This window comes from Colossoma macropomum, unplaced genomic scaffold (assembly GCF_904425465.1).
Source record: "Colossoma macropomum unplaced genomic scaffold, Colossoma_macropomum, whole genome shotgun sequence".
Taxonomy (NCBI): Eukaryota; Metazoa; Chordata; class Actinopteri; order Characiformes; family Serrasalmidae; genus Colossoma; species Colossoma macropomum.
The window spans coordinates 17684328-17709791 of NW_023494792.1; the positions used below are offsets into that span (position 1 = coordinate 17684328).

At 37.9% G+C, this 25464-nt stretch overlaps 1 protein-coding gene across 4 annotated transcripts in view; it reads right to left on the reverse strand.

Moving 5' to 3' along the window:
- Positions 1–7932: 7932 nt before the first annotated feature.
- The window catches only part of LOC118811814 (calcium-independent phospholipase A2-gamma-like), a 28763-nt gene continuing 11231 nt past the window's right edge, over positions 7933–25464 (reverse strand). For all 4 annotated transcript variants that reach the window (XM_036576328.1, XM_036576326.1, XM_036576327.1 and 1 more), the window contains exons 9-10: positions 15973–16168; positions 7933–12321 (exon numbers count right to left, since the gene is read on the reverse strand). In XM_036576328.1, the coding sequence (XP_036432221.1) occupies positions 12047–12321; positions 15973–16168 (471 nt within the window). In that variant the 3' untranslated portion in view covers positions 7933–12046. The remainder of the gene's footprint in view (positions 12322–15972; positions 16169–25464) is intronic.

Genomic DNA, 25464 nt, shown 5'->3' on the forward strand with positions numbered 1-25464 from the left:
TCTGTAAAACACAGTTCTTGATGGAGATCAAAGGATTCTCATGCGTCTTACATTGGAAAGCAATCTAATTTTTGCTACGCAAACACTAAAACATCTAAATGTAGACTCAGATGGAATTCTGAGGTGTAAATGAGGAGAGAATTTATTCCCTGTGCACTAATTAGGCCTCATAGAGCAAAAACTTTTCTTCACTCAAACTGGTGGAAAATAAGACCAGAATGTCATTCAGAGCACAAATACTGTTATATAACAACTTGGAGTCAGCAAAATTTACTGGACAAAAGAAAGGATTTGATGTTATGATGTAACAGTTATGGGCCGTTGTGCATCACTAATAGTTAGATAGACTTGGAGGTGCAGGGCAGCCCAAAGTTGGTCCACCAGAAAGTTACTCTAACCCCACCTGCCTCACTCAATGAGAGAACAAACACATATAACTTTCATTTTTATTTTCCTTTTACACTGCAAAACAATGATATCTTAGAAAGTGAAAACATCTTGAATGTAGTCAATATATCAAATATGGAGGCAATAAAGTCCGTATTATGCATAGTTCTAACTCTTAATGCTCAGTCTTTTTTAACTAGTTCTAAGATCTCTTCCTGTGTCTTGTCTGAGATCTTCCAATTCTGATCACTGATTACAGGAAAAACTAGCAGCTTATCCAAAACTGTGTCTCTCTTCTGACCAGACTGATAGCAGAACCAAATAGAACCACACACACACACACACACACACACACACACACACACACACACACACACACTTTCTAAACCACTTATCTTTCTGGGTTGTTGGGGAGTGCTGGAGCCTTTCCCAGCAGTCACTGGGCAGAATACACCCTAGATAGGTCACCAGTCCATCGCAGGGCAGACAGACAGACATATACACTCAGGGGCAACTTAGCACGTCCAATCAGCCTGACTGCATGTCTTTGGACTGTGTGAGGAAACCAACACAGACACGGCAAGAACATGCGAACTCCACAAAGAAAGGACTCTGGTCACCCGGCCGGGGAACCGAACCCAAGCCCTCCTTGCTGTGAGGTGACAGCGCTACCAACTGCACCACCGCAAAAGTTATAAAACTGTCTTATTTCTAGACAAGTTACTTGTTTTAGGTAACTTTATATTATGAAGTATCTTATTTTATTGTCACATAATAGTTCTTGCTTCAACCATTATTTCTTAAAATAAGCAAAATTATCTGCATTATTTCTCAAAATGAATAAAATGATCTGCTGATGGAATAAGACACTTTTTCACTAGATAAAATACACTTAAAACAAATAAAACTGTACAGAAACTGGTTGAACAGGTTAATCATATAATATTCTCACAACAGTCTCATAATGAGAAATATTACATATGTTGACTAGCTTTAAGATGTTTTCACTTACTAAGATACCATTTCTTGCAGTGTAAAATCTTGTTTTTTAAGCATTTTAGTAACAAAATATAGTGTAATGTTATAAAATGCAGTTTTAAAAAGTCAATTTTAAACATCCATACCTTTTTTTGTGAGTATCTTTAAACTCGGATTAGATCTTTCAAAGCTAACTGGGAACAGAAGTAGCTCCATGTTGCAGCGGTAATGTGCCACAATGTCACAGTGCCCAGAAAGGGTCAAATGAGTCAGTAACCCTAAACTGCAGCACAAGTCAATTGCCTAGCACCGACCTGAGCAGCTGATCAGCTTACAGAAGATCAGTAACTGAGTCATTAGGCTAAATTAAAGAAGCCGTACTAGCCTGAACGATGCACATCGATCACCCCGCGAAATGTCTGAAGGGGAAGAAGCTGCACAGACTGCAACACAGAGGAATGAAAGAAAAGGAGAGGAGCTGCTGCATTTTTCATAATCACTGCCTGTTTGATTGCCTCCCTCGAGCCCTGTGGAAGCTCAGTGATGAATCAGCACCCTCAGCTTTGCCAAGGGTGCATCACAATCCCCAATACTCCTTCTGCTCTGGAGCCGCTCAGGGGATCAATGCAGCACAAGCCAATTGCTCTGCTGAGCACACACATGCATACACTCACTCCAACACACACGCTACACACACATGGCTGCTTTTGCTTTGAGCTGGTCATGTTATTACACCCCTGAAGCCAATATTGGCCTCCAACACTCGGCCGCACTGTTTTTATTCTTCAGGATTTACAGACACAGCGTGTGGTCGATGCAGCACTGAGCAATATACTGCACTGACTGGAGCAATGTGAAACTGCCCATAAAGCAATAATAGCCACAGGGTGGTAGAACACGCTAAGTGCTGGTGGTATTAGTTGGTAGAGCGTACAAATGATGTCTGCTCCGAGAGGGAAGGATTTTTATGTTTCTTTTATTTAAATCAGCTTTAAGGACCAGGAGAACATAAAATAAGCTTACAATTTCATGAAACGTGTCGTAAAACACTCCACAGACACTATGCATGTCACTCACAATGAGAATAACTCATAATTATTAGATATATTGACTAGATTTAAGATGTTTTCACTTGCTGAGATACCATTTTTGCAGTGTACAAATTTGTTTTTGAAGTACTCTAGTAACAAAATGTAATTTAAAATACAGCTTTAAAATTAAAATTCACAGTCATACTCACTCCTAATTTAGAAGTTCTATGGTATAGTTTTAATGGAGGTTTGGACTCTGGGATGGTCAGTCCATTGTGCTGTGAACAGCAGCCTCTTTGTTTGCTTTGTGGCTTTCTTCGTCTTTGATTTTTTCCTTTTTTCAGTACCTACTTCTTGACAGTCATTTTTTTCAGACCCTGGACAGGATGGACAGAAGCACCTGTGGATTTTTCCAGATCTGAAACAAGAGTGGAGCTTGATTGAGGGGAGGACCACGCCTGAAACCTCTCATCCTTCCAATTGAACAGATTAGAAATTCCCATGTGTGCCTTCCGTTTCCCATGACAAAGCTTTAGGACTCCCCAACACCAGCCCTTCTCATCCCTGTTCCTCAGTTCTATCTATCACCATTCAAAAGGGCCTTCTAGCCTTCTAACTCCAAGGAGAATCTGCCCAGGTTCCCTCAGAGTTTTGTCCCCTCCCTCATTCACAGTCTCCACTCGTACTACCACCATCAGGTGAAGGCAAGATCCAAACTCACAAAGTACTGTTTATCTGATGGTGACAGTTTTGGTGGTCTACCAGTTCCTGCATGATTGTTAAGAGTCCCATTTTCTGTGTTTCCTTTGGTAATTTTTTTAAACTCTGGTTGTGTAAACTCCTGTAACTTCAGCTGTTTTCCTTTGTCTTTCCCCTTTTTTATGCAAGTGGATTATCTCAATGACCATTTTTACGGGATATTAAATAAATGAAGGCTGATTCATGGTGATGCTCAGGGTCCTTGAGTATTTTCAGCAAGTATCATACATAAGTATCATCTCAGAGACACTAGGCAGTACATAGCCTATAATTTTCATGCAACTGAGTTGCCATTCCACACTGTTACAGAAAGGGTATTCAGCAGTGTAAACTGTTAACTTAGTCCTTAGCAGCATCTAACTGGTTTAGCTTGAATGTAAGCAGGCTGTTTGATCTACCATGCTCGTTAGTTTTACTCACGCTCAGTTGCAATTGTAGTACTTAATAGAGTTGCGTCACCATGTTACTACTGTAGCCCAGAACAGACAAACTAAACACTGGCTCTAGAGAGTGCTTTTCACATTTTTACATTATACCAGCAGCTTTGTTTTTGGTGGCGCTATAGCACTGGTTGGAAGACATATAAAGAAGAATCAGCAGTTGCTGCTGCTGGTGGCTAACCATTTTGTGTTGTGAGAAGTTTGAGAACCCAAATTTTGACAAATGGAGGATTATACTTATTATTTAGCAAAAGAAAAAGCAAGGGAGGGTGAAACCTCATTGTCAAAGAAGCAAAAACATAAGGAAGCAAAACAAAATCAGGACAGGCAATGGCAGAAAACAACGATAAACATAGGTGTGGCCTTTCCCTGATGGAAATCGCTGATGAGGGACAAATGTTTTCAGAGTGACACCAAAATTGCCTGTTTCCTGCTGGACAGGTTATTTAAAATGCCAATTTAAAAGCAATTTGTTGTTTGATAGGTTTAGCACTTGACAGCCACCATAGGTTGTACTACACACTTGGAAAGGGAGGGGTGAGGGAGTTGGTTGCAATCTGCAAACTCACCGCTAGATGCCACTAAATCTTACACACTGCACCTTTAATGTTAAACTCAGCAAATAAAGAGAAATTGTGCACTAAAAGTTGCAGAAAAATGTCATATTTAAGTTCATTATTTGTAGAGGAAGTGTTAACTTATCTCACTTACAAAAAAAAAAAACATACCATTTGAATGGGAGTGTTCAAACTTCATCATACGGCTGCATAACAGTGTCTGTGACACAATGAAACCTCCTTCATTTCTCAAGCTCAGACCATGTGGTATGATAAGTGTGAGTGAGCAAGACTCGATCTTGGAAAAGTCTGGACTGGGATTCCAGCGCATTAACAGGCAAGCTGAAGGCTCTGACCAGCCTGAGCAAATAAAACCTCTATCAGACAAATACACACAGCTTCAATCATCTTCAGAGAGGAGCTGAACCCAAACTGCAGGGAGGGCAGACAGTTCCTGTGAGTAAAACTGTTGAGCAAAGCTGCTTGCAGGGTTAAGCTACAGCACAGGCAGCTGTGTTTGCTCTGACTAGGCAGTCTGTCTTAAGTATATGGGAGCTGTCACACTATAGATATGCTAGTCTCACATCTGAGAGGAGACCACTGCTCAGGTGGGTTTATTAACAATATATTTCCTATAACACAATAGCCTCCTAACACACACACACACTCAGACACAACCACACACACTGGAACAAATCAGATCATAAAAGACCTCATTTGTAACACTTTTCTTTAGAGCTGTCAAATAGCTAGAACTGGACTTATACAGCTCTTCCTACATGCCTTCAAACACAAAAACATACCTTCTACAAGTTCAGGGTGAGATATAACTCACATACAGTGCTGCATGAACCAGGGGTTGAATTTCTTTATTGTACTTCAGCATTAATTTGGAAGATTTGTACTTTACTCATTATTGACATTGAGTACTTCTACTCAATTACGAGAAAAAAACATACTTTCCATTTCTTACTTTTTTAATTTAGAACTTCCAAGTCCAACTTACAAATCTCATAGGATGTGAATTTTCCTTGACAATCTTTAAATTTTTAATTTAATTCTCTTATTAAATATGAAAATTAAACTTCCTACAAATGTTAATTTGTGCAATGACCAGTACTGCCCATTTATCACTGCCATACCATTTGCCAAAACATTTTATTTTTGTTAAAACATTATTTTTATTTTTATATACTTCTTTGTCTGGCTCTATATATCCCCTTTTAAGTGTAACCCAGATTTTCATTGAAAGGGAAATTCCACCTTTTTTTATTTCTGCATAATTAATAGGTTAAGATGTAAAGTCATTCAGAGTTCACAGTACACTGTTAGAAATAAAAGTACATTTTTCGTTCATCAATGTACAAACAATGTAAATGTACCCTCAAAGGTACAACAGTGGTTTAAGGTCAAACTGTGTACCTTAAATATGTTTTTTCCCAGGTGAAAAGTATGTGTTTGTACCATTTCATAACCTAATGTTTTAAAACAGAACAATAAAATAAAAAGAAAGCTTGGAGACTAGACAGGGGTGTGTGGAGTCAATACAACCTAGAAAATATCATTTCAATGGATTATGGTACAATTATGTTCCCTGACTAATGGCACTGAGACGTACCCTTGAGCGTACCACCCCAGTGATAGTTTTGTACCTTTTTTTCTGAGAGTAGTGGTGATAGGAACCAGACTTCTGAAGTGTTTAATATCTCTAAAGCCTCCCTCACATTAAGTTATTTCATGACATGGTGATGAATACACTGCCTGATGTCTGGCACTGTTTTAATATAGATTTGAGATACATTTGTGGCCTAAAATGTATTTATAAAAAAAAAACACATTCATCTTGCAATTTCATCTGGGGTTACAAAGCTCACCGTATTGCCAAGTCTCACTTGCAGAAACTCAAAGCACATTGAGTTCTAGCCTTACCAGTTATGCAGCACTACTACTGGGCTGCCAAAGACAGAACCATGATGGATTGTTTTCCTGCTAGAGAAATTGTTAATATTCCAAAATGGAGCTACATGGAGGCACAGGCAGTGCAGAATAGCTCCCTCAGTGCTGCTTTGTTTTCTAGAACAGAAGTCTCAAACAAGCTCCTATACCACCGTTTTACTTTGTACAACTCTTTGAAAATATTCAAACAAATGAAAATGCTTCTTAAAGTCCCTGATGTAACTTTGCATTACCCTCACTGCCACAATCACAGCTTTGTTCCAGGTGTGATCGATATGTTCTTTTCTGCATGGTGGCAAAAGTGTTTAAAATCTTATATAAAAACGTACATATCAACCAGCATTTTGTTTCATTTTCACAGTTGAATGCAAGGTTTAACCTTTTTCAACTTCATTTCCTCCTATTCCTTCAACTTAGAGAAATTAAATAATATAGCCAAGTTTCAGCCTCAAGAGCATTCAATTTAAAAACACTTAGTCTCTCAATGTGTTACTGTATTCTCCAGCTACTACACAGCACTCTCTGCTCCCTTTAAATCTGCCTGGGAGACGGATCTACTGATGAAGCGTGGGAGGAAGGCTTAATGCAAGACTGCAATTAATTCAAGATCATTCACAGATTACATTACTCCAAAGAGAAATTAAAGATCTATTCTTCGGTCTATAAACTATGAGACAGGTGTAAGGCATTTGATGGAACCTTGGGTCGTACCTTGGTAATTTGGCTTCTTCAAACTGTCAAGACTGTTATACTTATCATTTATGTTTTATTGATTACTGTCTTTTGTCTTTTTTTTGGCATGGGTTAATGTGTGTACAGTTCTTGAACTTTGACAGCCTTTTTGGCTCTTCTTCATTGTGGGCTATTTTATTATTACAATTCTTTTGTTTTGAGTTATATTGTCTTTTTATCTCTTTTCAAAAAATCTAAATAAGGCAAACAGGGTGAAGTAAAACAGCACCTGAAGAAACTTTATTTTTTCATACTTACCATCATCAATATTGCATTTAAAAAAACTCAAAAGACACAAGAAGTTCACTGGTGGTTTTGTATAGTTAATAAAATGGCTGTGTTTGCATCGCTGTCATTACAAATTCTGGTTCCTATCAAAGCTGCTGTTCAGAAATCTGAGTTTAAGTTTCCCTACATCAAACCACTCTGAATCACTGATTGAATTCTTAGTTTCTCTACCTTTTCCACCCCTGCTAAAATATGAAACATTATTTCAAAAGGCAGTATAAATCTGGAAAAAAGGAACTAATAAATCAATCACCTCTACAAATTTAGATGTTCTTGTTTTGATTCTGGAGCATATTTGCTAAACCTTGAGTTAAACTGCATTCCAAGAAAATGTTCCTTAATGGTTTTTGTACGGTTCTAGGAAAAACCTTTAATTGGTATATTACTTGTACATTATATGTAAGTTCTTTAAACCTTAGAAAGGTTCTTCACATTTACACATCTCATTCACTGAAATGGTTAAAATGATTAAAAGTGTAAAAAACATCTACTGAAAGCTTCTTTAGGAAACTGAAAGTGGGTCTTCTAAAGCAGTGGTCACCAACCCTCATGCTGAAGATCTACATTCCTTTAGAGTTTAGTCCTCCACCCCTTTACCTAACATTAATGCACCTGATCCAGCCAGTAAAAACTTCTGAAGAAGTTAATTAGCCTGATCAGGTATGGCAGATTGTGGTTGGAACTAGACTCTACAGGAATGTAGATTGTCAGGACCAGAGGTAGTGACCACTGTTACGAGGCATCATTTCAAAGAACCCTTTTGGTATTTTTAAGCGTGATACAAATAATGAAACCTAACACAGATAGGTTGAAATACATTTTTATTACATATCACTCTTTCCTCATGACCAGCAGGCTGTAGGGTAAAAACAATCTGGAAAATAAAACTAAATCAAACTTCAATGTTTTACAGTTATGTTTTTTCACTTCTAACTAGAAGACGCCACACGATAACAGTACTGTTTTGACATTCCTGAATTTTTCTTCCCACAAACAAGTCTTATTCATAAGGCATCTCCAAGGTATTAGAACAGTTTCAGGCAGGTATCAAGCTTAGTATCACTTTTTACTTAAGCTGATACAGACATCAGCAATCTGACATTAGATTTATATTTCTGTTGTGAGATGCTCTATAAATAAGACCAGAAGATCATTCCAAGAAAATGAGCAGCAGTCATAACTTCTTTCAGGCACTGGAACATGGGTGAATAAGGAACACAGCAAACACACGCCAGTGCACAGAGAGAGGCAGGAGAACTATGGCACACAGTGGAGTAGGAAAACCAAAAGGTGAGAACTGCATCAGTGACTGACAAAAAAGAATAATGGCATCACTTTTAAAAGGACATAAAAAGACACCAGACAAAACGTACAAGGTATTGTTTTACAATCCACAGGCTTTTTTTTCAGTATTAAATATTTATATATAACATTAATTACATATGCCTTTACAATTGTGCCCTCAAAAACATCTAAACTAAAACTGAAATACCGCTATGCATGTAAATTCCTTTTGTTGTAATAATGCTCTATGTGCATCTAGAATTAGCTATTAGAGACCACTACAGAAGGATGAAGCTTTACTTCATGTTCATGTTTCAGTCCTATTATATATCAAATCAACACTGCAGGCTTCTACTTTGTCTAACATTTTCAGTGCTTTACTTCCCTTCCGTGATCACACCTCACACCTAGTCAATGGCCAACTGACCTAGCACACTACCAAATGATCTATATTAACCTTCTACAGTATGGCAAATGCAGCCCTCTTAGCTTTCAAACCAGCTTCCGAAACACATAATCTATGAACACCTAATGAAGCCAGGGTGCAACATTTAAATGTAACATGGCAGGTAGAATTAAAGTTGCATTTTCAAACAGAAGTGCGTAGTTCTCAACCCGGGGTGTCCCTTCAAGTTCTTCTACTGCTATGAGTAACATCCTATTTTGCATAATTGCATTGAAACAGTTTGTCTTTGTATTAAAAATGTTCAATCTCAAAAAGAGAGCAGACAAAAAAGCTTCAGCCAAACAAAAGTTCTAACATGAAAGAATAGGAGGTGACACTCTCTGTGAGGCAGTCAAATAAAGCCATGATTCTGACATACTTTAAATAAGTGTACGCATACATGTGTGCCCAATCTAATATGTATTGTTTTCACATCTGCACAAATTGGAGGCAGATAAGAGATGACCGATGGTAGACCAGGTCACTCACCACAGAACAGTAAACAAATTACTCAAGCTCAGTAAATGTTAATAAATGTGAGGTTGCTCTGGTTGTGTAAAATGCACTGAAACAGATTTTGCCATGTAAAGTGATGTCCCGGCTTCGGTCATAAATGCTTCCTGTTCAAAACTTAAAAGAAGTAGAAGTATACACAAAGTAAAACAGAAAATATATAAACATAAAATAAATAGACGTTTACTGTCAAAGAAGATAAACACATGTACCTGACAAAGCGCATTCAGGTAGCTCTTCCATCACCTGAGACTTCTTGTCTTTTGCGTCATTGTTAATAATTATAAGAATGATCATTACATGTTTAGCTGCAAAATGTGTGCAATTAAACTTAAAGTCAACTGTAGTATTTTAAATACAAGCGAATATACATGGTACAACGCTTGCAAGTATAAAAGCAAGCTTTTCTTCTGAGATTACTTTTATTAAATCCCTTCTGAAGGAGAACTGGTGCACACTCAGTTATATTTTTTGTGCAAATACAAGCTTATTAAATTATGTTTTATGCATCTCTACTTGAAAGCATGCAAGCTTTTTATGCAACAGTGATGCTTTTTTTTAAAACTCTCATCAAACATACACTTCTTAATCACTTTCATATTCTTTAAATGATGACAGCAATCAAACTAAAATTCACAAGTTTCTCTTTCTAGTATTTTTTGAGATTATTTGGGCATTCACTGTGACCAATGTTATGGGGACAAACCAGTCCCCTACCTGGGTAATACAGCGTAAAAGTGTGGCTTACATTGTAAACTCTATAGCAGGGGTGCACAACTCTGATTCAAACACACCTGTTTCAACTCCTCTGTTAATTGGCAGGTTTAGTGGGGGTATTTGAGAAGCGAAACTACCTAACTGTGCAGAACACTGGCACTTCAAGACTGGAGCTGTGCACCCCTGCTCTAAAGTGTACACTGTAGAGATACTTGCCCTTATTTAGTAGAGACTCTTGCCCTTATTTATCGAACATCGGTTAAAAAAAAAAAAGTGCAGATTTGTCTGCTTTTAATGACAGATGAGTTACTCTGCGTCTGATTCATGAAACTTTCGTAGAACATAGAAACAAATGATGAATCAGCTTCAGTGCGTGAAATCAAGTGCCAGCCTACAAATAGCTCATTTACATATCATTTACATAAAGCATGCACAATTCATGCAGATGTTCTGGTAAGTAACAAATAAAACAACAGCATTCAGCAGCTCACAGGCCAATGAGTGCACAAACCCTCTCCACCCCCCACCCCTGACCAAACTCTATAGTGTTAAAATGACTGAAAAGAATAAAAGGTGAAATAAACAAAATAGTTGGTTGTAAGATGGTGGAATGGTGTGATTGTGTAGTGTGATTTATTTTCCTAAAATAAAATACTTGTACACTATATTATTGCAGTGTATGAGATGCTTCTGCACTAGCTGTGTTTTAGATTTTTTATTTTTAAGTGCAGTACTGGATTTCTATGTGCACAAATTAAGAGTATTATTGTTACTTTCTATTTTTTTGGTATGTTTTGATTGGTATTATAGCTGATATTGATAATAGTTTTAGTTAGTTAACCACAGATCAAGCATTTATTTCTTTAACGCTCAAATTTACACACACCCCTATCAATGTGTGTCTGATCGTACAGATACAGCAAAGATGAAAATGATGAATAGCACGACTGTTTGTGAAATTTGCATGTGCTCATTTTACAATCAGTTTTGTCCATATGCTGATGAAGAAGGGCCAGTAAGTGGAACTAGTATATTCCTACAATCCGGACGTAACTCTTAAACCACAGTCACACCAAACTATTGCTTGACTATTTTCTTCGCTGGAGTGGAGCAAAACTTAGGCAAGCATGGGCAGTTCTGATGTGATGTGGTTTTGTACAGAATGTACATTTCAGTGAACAGCTAACATTTGCTGGTTAACTAATTTGTTTTTGTGTGATAAGCAACATTATGTTGACCAAGGAGCAGTTTCTCCATTTCATTTTTTTTCTTCTCTGGACAGAAAATAAAACAGGCTGCCTGCTTGTTTTCTAGTGGGTCATGTTTATGAGGTTCGCAAATTAAAGGTTGAAGTTCACTTCAGATGAATTCAGTGTGAAGTGAAATTAACCGCTACCGGTTATTCTGTAGAAGCTTTCAGATGAAGCTGTTACCATATATTAGAAGTTCTGTGTTTAAAAATCATTGAAAGATCCTTAAAAACTGGCCAGTCCTTACATTAGTGTTACTGAGTTATCATCATAAATACTCCTGTTTCTAAAGCTGTTTTGCAGAAAGTCTTTTGCCTATCATGAAATTTATTTTTAAAAAGCTACAAAAATAGACCAAACGTTGATGTTCTAAATTCCTTAGAAATAATATTTCTAAACCATTTAGGAGCCCTATGGTCTACATAACCTAACAAACAAAACTAAAGTATTACATGTAACCTGGGGGATTCTGTTATAAGTGTGAGGATTGATAATGCATCGCCTGTCCTACAAAGAACTGTAATTCTTACTCCAGTGCCTCTCCGAATTTTAGAGTTTGGGAATTTCAATGTTTGTGCGCAGGACACTATTCTAATCCTCTAGCACAGCAACGTACGACCCTAGAGGAAGTGTTATCAGAACATGCTTTATCAATAAATGTAAGCTCTGAGGCATGTGCCTTGATTGTGGAAACAGCAGCCACGCATCCCTACACTTTTGAAAAGCCTGAAAGGCCATCATACATGTGTGCTTTGAGGCGGACCCACTCAATCAGACTCTGAGTCGAGCTTTTCTCCCGCATGAGTGTGCGGACAGCTCGCTGCAGCTTCTCCTCGTTGCGCTCCAGATAACGAACCCCCTCTGCTTGCAGCTGGTTCAGTTTCTCACTGCGGCTCTCATCCAGAGCCACATCCTCACTCATGTATGGGTTAAAGCGGAAATACGTGTGGGGAGGCAGCAGGGCATCCAGCATGGTGTGCACCTCTGAGAGAGTGAGAGAAGAAGCAAAAGAGAAAAGAGCAGTGGAAAAGAAACAGACGGAACGAGAAGATGACTAAGTGGGATAGGATAACTTTTTTTCCTTTTCTGCAGTAGTTCATGTAGGTCACACTAGTTTTACATCTATTTTAACAAATTTGAACAATTTTCTTTTTTTTTTTAAATCACAACAAAACAAAATCAAGGTCAAAAAAAGGCATCCTTTCAAATTCTGTTTCAAATTATTTACATAGCATCTTATTCTAAATTCTCAGTACAAGCCCTTTCACACTTTTAGTGAATAAATAAAACTCCCATATGACAGGAATCCAATCCTCCATGATAAACTGATTTTAAATTATGACAACTATTACTGTAAAATTATGTTCTATTTCCAGTGTTTTGGGATTAAGGCATTCCCTGTACCCAAAGTTATGAGGACAAACCAGCTCCCTAACTGGGTAATAGAGAATGATAAAAATGTATATATGCGTGTATATGTATTGCAAATTGTTGCATAATACAGTGTAGCTACTAAACTACCCATACTACAGTAATGAATGGAAAGTTGCACCATACATTACAAAGGGGAAAGGAATCCAAGTGAAAAATCAGAAAATTTCAAAAAGTTGAAAAAAATGATTAAAAAGATACAAAGAAAATGAGACTCCAACCATACAAGACCTGGTACACCAGCAAAACTGACACCAGCAGATAAACAGAACTTAAAGTTTTCATGTTAGAGAGAAAGGAAAAGCTTCACACCATGCTTCAGATCTAGAAAAAATCCACAGGTGTTTCTGTCCATATTTTTACTGTGAGAACACAACTCAACACTATCTGAAAGGATGTGTAGCTGTCAAGAAGCAGTCTCTAAGAAAAGGCCCAGACCCCAACATCACTGAATGTGTTTGATAGTATTTGGTCATAAGAGGCAGAAAAAATAAAAAATGAGACTGAAAATGAACAACTTTAAACAAATTTTATGGCTGTTTTGACTATAAAATAAGAGAAAAGTGGTCTGTGACTTTTGAACAGTACTGTACATCTACAAATTCCCCATAGGACAAACATTTACAGGTGAGAAAGTCTACCTACAAATCATGGTTCAAAGAGTTCAGCAACTACAAAATTCATGTCTCAAAATTTAAATATAAATTGCATTTTGTGCAACAGACACCACACAAGTCTGTATTTCATAGAGTAAGATACACAAAGAGAGACAACACATTTAGCACTGACTCAGACTGTAGTATACCACAATGCATTTACCCCAGCAAGAATTTCAGTAATAAAGTAAAGGAAGCAGCTCTTTTAAATACCCTACCCAATATTTCTCACTTTACTTCAAGGGTCACTAATCTCATTATAAATGGGCCATCTGTGACAGCCTGATGATTTAACCTGCAGACCAGCAGCCCTTTCTTACTGGCATTACTGTTCACAGTCATTTGCGCAGTTAAGCAATCTCATTGCTTCAGAACTTCAGGATATAATAAATGACCATCAATGGCATTTTAAACTGTCCGCAATTAATCTCTAAGCAAGTAAACTGGGGTATAAGAGTATAAGTGGAATTTCTTTGTTCTTGTGCCATGTAACAAAGTGGTCAATGCTGCAGGAGAACTTATATGGTTGTTCCATCTACCTGACGGTTCCTTTTTTACAGTAATATTTGGTTATTTGTACATAAAAATATAGTTATATTACCAATAAACACACAGCGGTGCGTCTGTGAGTGTAGCGCTGCATAGCCAGCTTTCTCTCGACTGGGAGAGAGAAATCCAGGCTGGAGCATTTGTTAATCCAAGATTTATAAATAACCTCCATGATTAAACCACTGCCCTGTTTAATCCCAAATGGAAGGCAGAGAGAAGGCGTGGTGTCCCACACATGCATGCTTACACGCTCACATCCACATCCACACACTCACACACAAGCATTAGACATGTCGACTGATGTAAACCTACTGACTCATTTAGAATTGAGCATAAAGCACCTCCATATTCTCTACCAATATGTGCACATATTAATATTCATATCAAAAGAAACACACAAGGGGATTTTCATCCACCCTTTCAAAGCTACTAAGCTCATTTAAAAAAATAAACAGCAAAAAAGCTGAAAGTAAATGTAACACACTACATGGCTTGACAAGTAAATTTGGTTTGATGACTTTACCACTATATGATTTTTCAGAATGTAACTGTAAAAGCATAGTCACACTTCAATTAACTCATAGCCAAAGAGAAGGTTCCTGACAGTATTTAGGTCAATGACAAATAAGGCTTTCAAAATGATATAAAAAAAATCTTATTAATAATGATTTGATAGCTATTTTTATATAATAATCGATTTTATGTATTAATATTTGCTTCATATCTTTTGTAATGGTTTACATTTGTTTTAGCCAGGATAATTTTACCATTCAGAAAATGTCAACCATACAACAATAAATAAAACCCACAAAATCTTTTAATTATTCACCACTACTGAAAACCTGTATACACTGGTGTTTGTACTTTGACATCCATATAAACCTTTGCCCTTGAACTCCAATACATTTCTAGTCAAATAAATAAACATCATTAAAATAATAACACATTTTCATGATTTTCCTATGGTCACATCACCTAACTTGGTAAACTGAACCAGCCTAACCATGACTCAACAAAGACCATTTTTTCAGTATCTGTGAAAGGACAACTGACCTTGGGATTGCACCATGTAGTTCCCTTGGGGTCTTCTTTATGATGCAGCACTCTACTGCACATTCGTTCTTAAATGCATGGTCATTATAACAGTTCTATGTTGTTGACTGTGCTGTGTGACAGCAAATCAGAATCTATGGACAACAGTTTTGCACATAGTTGAATACATTTAAAGACCCTCTCCATCAATGAAGCCCCTGAAAGGAAGTTGGCTGGGACAATTTTTTGGGACACAAAAAAATTACCTGATTTTTTTTTTTTTACCTGATTACCTGTTTTCTCTGATTTTCAGATTCTTTGGCAACATATGGAAGCTCAAATTTTCTCCTTTAACTCTCCTTGTCCTTTAACATCCCAAAACAGAACACATCTCTTCCATCATTTAAAAAAAAATGTGGAACTTGTACAACACGGCACATAGCTACACCTGACACTAACACACCTCGTTCTACCTTATTACAATGCTAACGCTAAGGAAAGCCTCACCCAACCGGTGGACGAGATTGGTCCATTAGGTTTGTGACTTATGAAACCCTGTCTGTCTGAATATGCCTCAGCCATGGCATTGAGTACTTATTTTGCTAATATTTTGTGACATTATGATTTTAAAGATTTCAAAACATAACATTTTGCCAAAATATTTCATTTAAAATTGTATAAATGAATTACCCTACTTATTCTGCATATATGGTCACACTCAATGCCATTTTTAGACTTTGGGAGGCATAAATTTTATTTTGATGCACTGAAGATATATTCACATAACGGCACTTTTGTATAATTATGTGAAATGTGATGTATTTATTTAATAAATTAATATTAAATAATAAATAAAGCAAATAATGGCCTCATTTATTATTCTTCTTACCATTCTTATTTGATTTTCCTTTCACATTTAGTATTTTACGAAGAGACTATAATTTCACACAAACACATCTCCACCCACCCTCTGTGTCTGTAGCACTGCTGATGACGTTGGTCAGTTTGGTCTTCAGGCTGGTGTAGGTGGAGGCGTTCTTGCTGGGAGCCTCAAAGCGTCCTGTACCGAGAGAGACCACACACTGAAGAGGGGAGCCTGGCCACAGACACTGGCACTCGTGGATTGCCAGAGCTGTTGGATTGTTTACCAGCAAACCACCATCCTAGACAGAAAGAGGGATAGTGATCAATAGCATTTAATTCAAACACAAACCTTTTCACCACAAAAATCAAAAATCTACATGACGTGTCACATTTGCAGGTCGCTGTAGTGAGGTTGCTTAATGTACTAAAAGTCAGCAAGAAAAGATGTGGTGATGCAGCTTTTTGTTTTTATGAACACTTTACCAATGGAGACTAAACTGGCAACTACAATATATAATTCCGGCCTGTCAGCACAAACACTTGGCATTACTTGATGTGATCACGGCAATCAGATCATCATCCAATCAACACATGGGTTACATTCAGCTTCTTCAAATGTAGTTTCTGCATCCTTGTGCAATATTTTAGCTTTTACAACACGCTTTTATAGTGCTGGTGCAGAGTAGGCAGAACTTATAAATGTTAGGTTTGAATATATGTGCAAAAAGCTTGTTTAACAAGACAGATAAGAATGATGTTGAATGTTTTAGGTGGATCACATGTGAAGCTAGACCATCAATTTAAATGCACACACACTCTCAGGACAACTAGATTTGAACATATTCCAATCACAGACAAGAATGCAATTTTAAAGGCTTTTAAATGTGCATACATTATCACTTTTTTTGTCATAATGAATATTATTACACAGTCACTAATCATTTATGAAAACTATGCTGATTCCTATATATTTGAACAATGCAAACTTCTCAAATTTGCCCACAAATTATATATATATTAAATGCAAAGTTTCATCTATCTACAACCCTCAAAGCAGCAGTGAACTGGGAAGATATCAGTTATACCGTATGTCTTCCCTGGATAATTGTGGTAATAACGGAGAGAAACCCATGGGCGTCGCTTTGATACATGATGCAGCAGGGTTTAGAATTGCCTTCAAACAGCAAAAAAGGGTCTCTCATTAGTGGGGTGAAGGCTAGAGGCAGGGCCCCCTGCGTTGGGAGGTTTCTCGGGACTTTGAGTGTCTGAGGGGGGAAGGGAAGTGAGGCCTGGGCCTCTCGGGGTCTTAGTCACATCTTTTAGCACCATCTCTCCAGGCTGGGCATAATGAGTTATCTTGCCATGCTAAGATCAATCTTCTTCAGAGAGGGGGTCCAGCAGTGAATTTGAAGGGAGGGAGGAAGCTCCACAGGACAATGGCACTCTTAATCATCAGAGCTGAGAAACTGTGTCAGAGCTGCAAAGATGCTGAAAAAAGACCAAAAAAAGGGAGGAGAACTGAAAATGGAGGCGTGATTGGGTTAAGGGCTATGCAATAATGTCGTGAAACCCCTGGTGGCCTCAGAAACCATCTCAGCTCTTAAAACCAGTCTGAGCCCTCAATCTGACTGCAGGGGTGCAATGAAATAAGGATGCTAAAATCAGGACACTCAGTCCAGAGTGGTGAGACAAAATAAAACAGTGACCAACATGATGAGTTTCTGTTTTTTCTTGCTGTATTTCTTTTTTGCTATGTTTGTTTCATACCATGACAAATGGTAGCCTACATTTTCTAAATGAATTACTGCTGCTACATTTAATACTTCTAATAGCATTCAGCAGGTATCCTAACTGAACTGACTGAATAATTGAGATCTGCTAACTGTAGTTCTTTTTTTCAAAATGACATCAACACTGATGGATCCCAAACTTCATTTAAACGTTACAGAGAGTCTATTGAGGGTTCTTATACAAACATTTAAGCCAGTCTTCTCTCAAGAAATTGTGACTTTAGAAGACAAAACGATCCCAGCATTCACAGCTCAGAGGGGAAGTGCTGAGTAGTTAGTAGTTAGTGAGTAGCTTGTCACTATATGCCAGTAGAGTGACTGACAGTTAAAATACAGTGACTTGCCAAAGGGGAAATGGCTGGCTTTCACACAAATAGGGAAACATGGGAGTAGCAATAATGCCATTGCTACACTAAACCAGCAGATGATCAGCTCAGCAGTTTAATTTTTATCAGATACCACCTCTTAATTTTGTTCAGTGCAGACTATATCTAAAATCTCCATTGAATAAAATTAAGAGTCAAGAAATTCAGCTGGAATATGCTAGCAAGTCAATACAAGTACACTGCTTCAATTGTTTGCAGAAAACTAATAAAGCTCATATCAAAGTCCTCTAAAAACATCTGTCATTTAGAGCTCAGCTGGGTGACAGGCAGGGGTTTGTGCAATGTTGCACTTTTGGACAAATCAATAATTCATTTATACCAACAGCTGCAAGAAACACACAAGCCTATGTTGATGACAGAAGACACTGGGAAAAAAGGACAGATACAAATAGATGTTAAAAGCAACTGGATAGAATGAGAGCATGAAAGAGAGAGAGAAACAAGGCTTTCACACTTGTTGGCAGACCTCTAGGACCGATCAATGGACATCAGGGCTCTTGGCTCTTTTTCTATCTCGCCTGTAGAGATTCATACTTGGACAACTGCCATATTCTCACACTGGGCATTTCTTTAACAGAGGCATATTTGAATCAAAGCTGGGCTCAAAACAATGGTCTACTTAATGGCAAACTGCACAGTGAAAGCTAATTTAAGTAAAATACATGAACCGAAAGATGCTCAAACCAAAGCCAAAACTGTCAGTCGAACTCCCAGCATGTGGCAGGGTAAAGGTCACTTTCCTCAAGAGGATTTGGATTGCTAATGTCACTCTCTCCTAAATGCCTACAATCGTACAGCCAAAATACAGCAGAGCTAGGGGTTAGACACAATTGCTTCTCTTCTGATGTGTGCTGGCACAAGTTTACTTGACAGCTCAGGCAGACCTCTCTATTGGCGCGATCAAATCCAGGGGGCCAAGTTCAAGTTCTGGAGGCAGTTGTTCATGAAATGTCAGCAATTTTACTAATAATTTGGATGGAATAACTGCTGATTTTTAACTATACAAGCATAAAACTTTCATTTAACAGCAGAGAAGCACAGCTTTAAGTCGAGTAAGCGGTGAGTAACAAAACATACTGTTGTTTGGCCAGCTACAAGGAGTCTAACAATGCAGGTAGCACCCAGCCAAGAGGCCTAGGTGGATCACTGACCTCCATCAGACAGAATATGCCAACAGCACGGCTTCTAAAAAGGGAGGTAATGCTGGGAACAACAGTATGTTTTTGTGCAGGTGCATAATTGCAGGTGCAGAACAAAGAAAAAGACTTTCCTACACAGCTGATACAGGCAACAGGAAAGCAGCTAAGGTCTAAGGTCACATATCAAAAGATTTAATAAACAACCAGCCTGCAGTTCTCTCAGAAAAAGACTGATGAATGTTACAGTGCATGGTGTTCCAGAGCTGCCACACAAGAACTGGTCAGGAAGTCAGGAACATGATTAATGAAAACTGCGTTTTTGAAAGACTGTCATTAATCATGGTAGCAGACCTAGACCAGTAGGAATAAGGACAAAGAGGCTGTTTTATAGAAGAACAAAATCTTTTCAGGTGGAAAAAAAAAAAACCTTCATGAGAATTACTCAGAGGTTGTTAATTAAAACTGAAAAGTATTTGTCATTGAAAAAAAATTCCCAATGTATTGATTACACAGATTATATTAACTTATCATCTATTTCTGAAAGTCACGCAAATACTAACTTTGTAGCAGCACAGGGACATGACATCTACAGAGAGGAAAGCAACAGTTGTTGCTGGTAGTGTAGCGGTATATATTCAAAACTAAATTCTTGCAAAGTACAGTGGAAATCTGTTATTCTGTGATGTTGAAATACTGTGACTGAAAGTTCATCTGCATTATCTAAATCTACAAACCACCAACTGCTACCAGTCATTATTTGGAATGGATGAGCAAGATGTTAGTTAGATGGTCAGAGACAGTGTAAGAACAACTTAAAGTACTGGACATATTTTGAAAATGCAACCAAATGCTGCTCTAAAGCTGTCAGTTCCCACTGACTGTAGTGACCACAACATTATAGAAATAACAAGGAAAGCCAAAGTTTCAAAAGGAGGACAGAGTAAAGCCCTATTCGAGCTGGATTAGACCTAGTCCACAAATGCACACATTTTTTTTTTTTAAAACTGGGGAAATTTCTTCTTTCGTTTCTAAAAAAGAACCTGTCCGTACACGCACTGTTTTAAAAAAAAATCTCTGTCCACATGAAAATGCAAAAACACGCTGTAAAGCCTTCAATGTGCAGGCGAAGCAGCTCAATCGATGACAACAGCGATGTGTTTGACAAAGAAAAATTCTTGTCATTTTTCAGAGAAAAACACTTTGTTTTTAAAGTTGTCCTACCACCTAGAGGTCCGACCAGGTCCCATCCAGCGGGATCTGTGTGGTGGATTTCACACTGACCTCCGTAGTGCATTCTGATGCCTCTGTTCTTCAAAATAGTGTAAGAGTAATTGTACATTTACATGTGTAAACATGTAACAAGTCCTGTAAGCAATGTTAAAACCAGCACTATTATGTCCACGACTGCACAAGATCACCTCATGTAAATAAAGGAGATAACGGCACATACTCTCGATGTCACAAGCCAAAAACTCAGTTTTCTCTGTCTACACAACAAGACTGAAAACAGAGTTTTTGAATATCTTTACCCCGGAAGGAGTTTTGCAAAAGGTTCCTTTCCAGTGACCTACAACACTGTGTACATGTGGACCAAAATGCATAGAAACGTTTAATACCAGTGTACACGTGGACAAGGCCTTGGCTTTACCAAAGGAGGTCTGGTATTGTAATCTGTGCATGATTTGACTGGCCATTTCGTATGGGATAAATTATCTCTGCAATTTCCCCTAATTAGCCAAATAGCCCCGATCGAAACATTATCACATGGATGTTTGCATCAACATTCTGCGACAGGCGCCACACTTCTGAACAATAACAACACATTGTGTGGCTAAATGATTTGTAGACTAGCATTAGGCTCGGAAAGTGGGTTCATTCAACTTACCAAATGCCGCCTGACAAGACAGGCGCCTTCGATTTAATTTTCCTTCTCCTCGTAATGCGGCCATCACCAAAAACGCTGTAGATTTCAGTACTCTTGTCATGAACTTAATTAATTAATTATTTGGGCGAAATCGAAATTTTAGCTGACAGTCATGTCTCCAGGTCACCAAAAGAAAATAACGGGAGGTGCTGTTTACTATGAAGCCGAAGTCAGTTTGTTAGATTTTTTTTTTAAAACTGAGACACCATAATGTAGCTGCAGCACTATTAAAGGAGGAACGGGAAAGCTGAGGTGCCAGAATGTAACTACTGCACCATTTAAGGTGAACAAGAAAATTCGAACAAGAAGCTGGTGAATAGGAAGCCGACTTCAGCCTCGTCCACTTCCTATTCCCTGGTTTTGTTATCACATTACTGAAATGTTGATTTGAGCAGGACTACTATTACTAAGAAGCTCAGAGTTTGGCGACTTATGGGAGATAATTTACTCCGGAATTATTACTTACAAAAACTACAGACATGGCAGATTCGTACTGGATTAAAATCACTGATTTCATCAGTTATCACTCAAATTACAGCACATTCCCAGGTAATTCTAATCCTGCTCGAATAGGGCTTAAGTACTTTTGTAAGTGATGAATAACACAGAATATACGACAGCTATATGTATGCAGAAAAAACACAGAGGCAATACTGGATGTTTATGAAATAAGCTTCAGAAGCAGAACTATCCATTTATAATTCATATTCTGATAGGTTGCTTCCTTGATTTAAAGCAACTGTCTTTCCAGTCACGATTAATCAGTGACTAACGACAGTCAGTTTTTAGACAAAAAAATTGCCAAAATTACCGAGAATTGTAACATAGTATTTGGCTATTTCCAAAATGTTGAAAATGGTGAAAGGTTTTACTGCAGTAAGTTTAATACTTGCTCCCTTAGACTGATGTTCGGCCTGTATAACCTCTCCTTCTGCATTCATCACTTTTACATTATCAGCCTAATCTTCCAGAGTCTTGCTCTTCACAGTGCTCCTGCTAATTAGACTTCTTCATGTTCCAAAGAGGAAAGCGCTCAGCAATGAAACTCCATCTTCGGGAAAACACAACTGGTTGAAAGCAATTTATCCATGTGCCCTTCAGTATTACCATAACATTTCAGGATATTTAAGAACCACATATCATTGTTTACAAAATTCTTCCTTCATGTCCCCATGACCATGATGTTCTTTGGAACTACTCACTGTAGATCAAACTGAGCCCTTTTTGCACTCTCCCAATCAAGAAAAGATGTGCATGACTGTATCTGATCTGACTAATTAGCAGACACTGCACTGGCTATGGAAATTGTTAAGCATGGATAAAGTTATAATGACTGTTCTGAAGGAGAAACAAGTTCTTAAAACGTATCTCCTCATTAAAATTTCATTTTTGGCCATTCCTGATTAGAGTTCATTTAGATGGAAATGAGGATGATGATATCTATGGACAGCTCAGCACTTATCAGTCACAGCTTCTGGTGAATAATCTGCTGCTATGTCATCTTAAACTAACAGCATCCCCTACATTCCTCTGAAGACTATTTTTTTCTCTGACCAACCCTTTGCCACATTTCACTATTCTGCTTTCTTCTTTTTTGACATTTGTTAAAGTAAACCAATCAAAGTAAAAATGTTTTTCTCTTCTTAAATATTCTAATCTTCCTCTTTCCATTTGTACCACATCCTGTGATCAACCAAAACTGCATGTGTGCCTTTAAGTCTTTTCACAGTTTGAGTTTTTTTTCACCACTACAGACAGAAGGCTCTTTGACAGACTATAATTAACAGCACAAAGAGTACAGAGGTCCTCTCTCACCCACACCAGCACTGAGTGCATTTTAGGCCATAGATCTATAACCTTGGTCAACGTTCTCAGCAATTAGTGGAGGAACTGTCTGCTTCTGGCTTGCTTGGGGATCGGGAATACTTGGCAAGGAGTGCAAAGTTAGCATGCTGTGATCTGCCAAGCCACTCTAGTGCCATAAGGACAAGGAGACTGAGTGGCCATTCATTAGCCGTACGTTACATAATCTAGAGGTGTTGTCTAATGATACAGGGCCTCAGAGTTAAGCAAAGACAGGGAGCTGAGGATAGTTTGATGTGCATTCGGGAAATGTTTATTTCTCGTGTGCTGGTTTTCATCAAAAAGCTTAATAATGGTATACTAAAGTCATTTCCTTAGAAAATTTTGCTAGAAAAAACATAGAATAACAATAAACACCCTACACTTTTAGCAAAAAGGATTCTATGTACTGAAAAGGGTTCTTTGACTCGTAACAACAGTGGAACCCTTTTTGCCGCTATACAGAATATTTTTTAAAGGTTCTGCAAAGAACCACAGTACGAATGTTCTTCAACATTATTTTGCTCTTTAGAATCCTTTACCGCTGAATCCACTGGTACTGCACCACACATCCATCTATTATTAATGAATTAAGATTGGCTTCAGTATTGAATCAACTTTGTCACCTACACTTCCGACATTTCGCTTGGTCTGCTGTAGTAGTGCATCCTAGCACCACCCAATATTGAGAGAGCACATGAAGGATTATTGTTGGCAATCTGTCCTATGGGAATGACAAACAAAACTCGAGAGAAGGGGCGAAACATCTCCTTCCACCCACACTAGTAAAGAAAGCTCTAATGTATAAGCTTCAGCATGATGGACAGCCATGACTCTGACTTGATTGGCTGGGGCAGAAGGTCATTATGCCACATTATGCAATTATCCAGACTATTTTTCCATCATGATCTTTGACCTTGGAAGCCTGAGGCTTCAAATAGGGTTTAAATTGTCGTCATAAAGACTGAACCAAGGAGGTCTCATCTGGACAAGAGAAACTGGAGCCTTCACCCTCAGGCTATGACCAGGAAATGAAGCTAGACGATGGGAGACTGAGACACACAAACACACATGCACACCTCAGCTTGATATTAAACCTCTGCAGTTGATTTGTCTTCAGGGACCAATTAAAAGCAATCACCAGCATTCCTTTCATGATGGTATAAATGATATTGGACTCACTTTGAGGCACAAATTCATTCCATAACACAAAATTGCAAATTAGCAATTAACTTTGTTTAATTGCTCTCCATAATGCAAAAGTAAGCTACCAAACTGTTTTTTTCTTATGCATTCTTCATGTTGATGATAACAAAATGTGCTCAAACAGCAATCAAAACAGCAATCTGACATTTGAGAACTGTTTAAAAAAAATTAAAATATTTCAGTTGTCTGGAATATCTTTATATTCTAATTTTTGTGAGTGAGATGAACCAGCTGGAAGTCTTCACCGTGCCTTTAGTCAGTCAACAAACATGTTTAATGCCTATGGGCATCCCACTACAGCAATACCGCAAAGATGTCTGCATTTTAACACTGCAGACACCCCCCTGGGTTTAAACCGCAGCCTTGAAGCCTTGAAGGATGTGCTGCCAGGGCACAGGACAGGTTTCTTTCTATTTATTTTCTTTGTCTGGTATTCGCCACTCAAGGAATTCCTAGAGAGAAACATTGTACAAAAATCTACCTACCTATCTACCTATCTACACACGCACACGCACACCCACACGCACACGCACACACGTGAATGTAACATTAGGAGTCTAGCCCAAAGACTCTTACTGATACAGATCTGCTTAGGAATTTACGTACCCCTGGCTGAATTCGTAAGATATGATCATATAAGTGATCATACAAAACACATTCTTTCACTTAGTAATAGTGCTCAGAAAAAGCTATTTATGATCACAAAAACTTGCATGCATTATAGTAATCATAAAAATAACAAAAAGGTTTACATACTCTTGCAGAGAGTTAAAATACTTTATGTTGGGCATGTTATACACTCAGGTACCCTGAGATCACTGTGAAGGTGAAGAATCTGCATCTGTTCCTTGTTTGATTGTAATCAGTGTATGACTATACACAGTGAGCATGTTTCTGAGTTTATAGGGAAACTTTGTGTATTTGATGTATGCCAGAGTTTTCTGGATACAAAAATATGGGGAAAACAAAAGAACTGTCAGAAAGTTTGTGAGAAAGTCATTCAGCACTATACATTAGTAAAGGTTATAAAAAGATATGAAATTGAGAATCAGCACTATTCAAATCATATCAAGCCAAGATCAGATAGACCAAGAAAGATTTAAGACAATTGTGAGAAATGCAAAGAAAAACCCATTAGGAAAAGCAATTATTGCAGCTAGATGACAAAACAGCCCACATGTAATACAGTAAAAGCATCTACTGAAACCCCAAGACTTCTGAAATAAAGTAATTTGGAATGGCGGGACAAAATTAGCAGATTATTGGAAAACCTTGCGTGCTTTAGCCTGGAAGCTACGTATAGGGTGC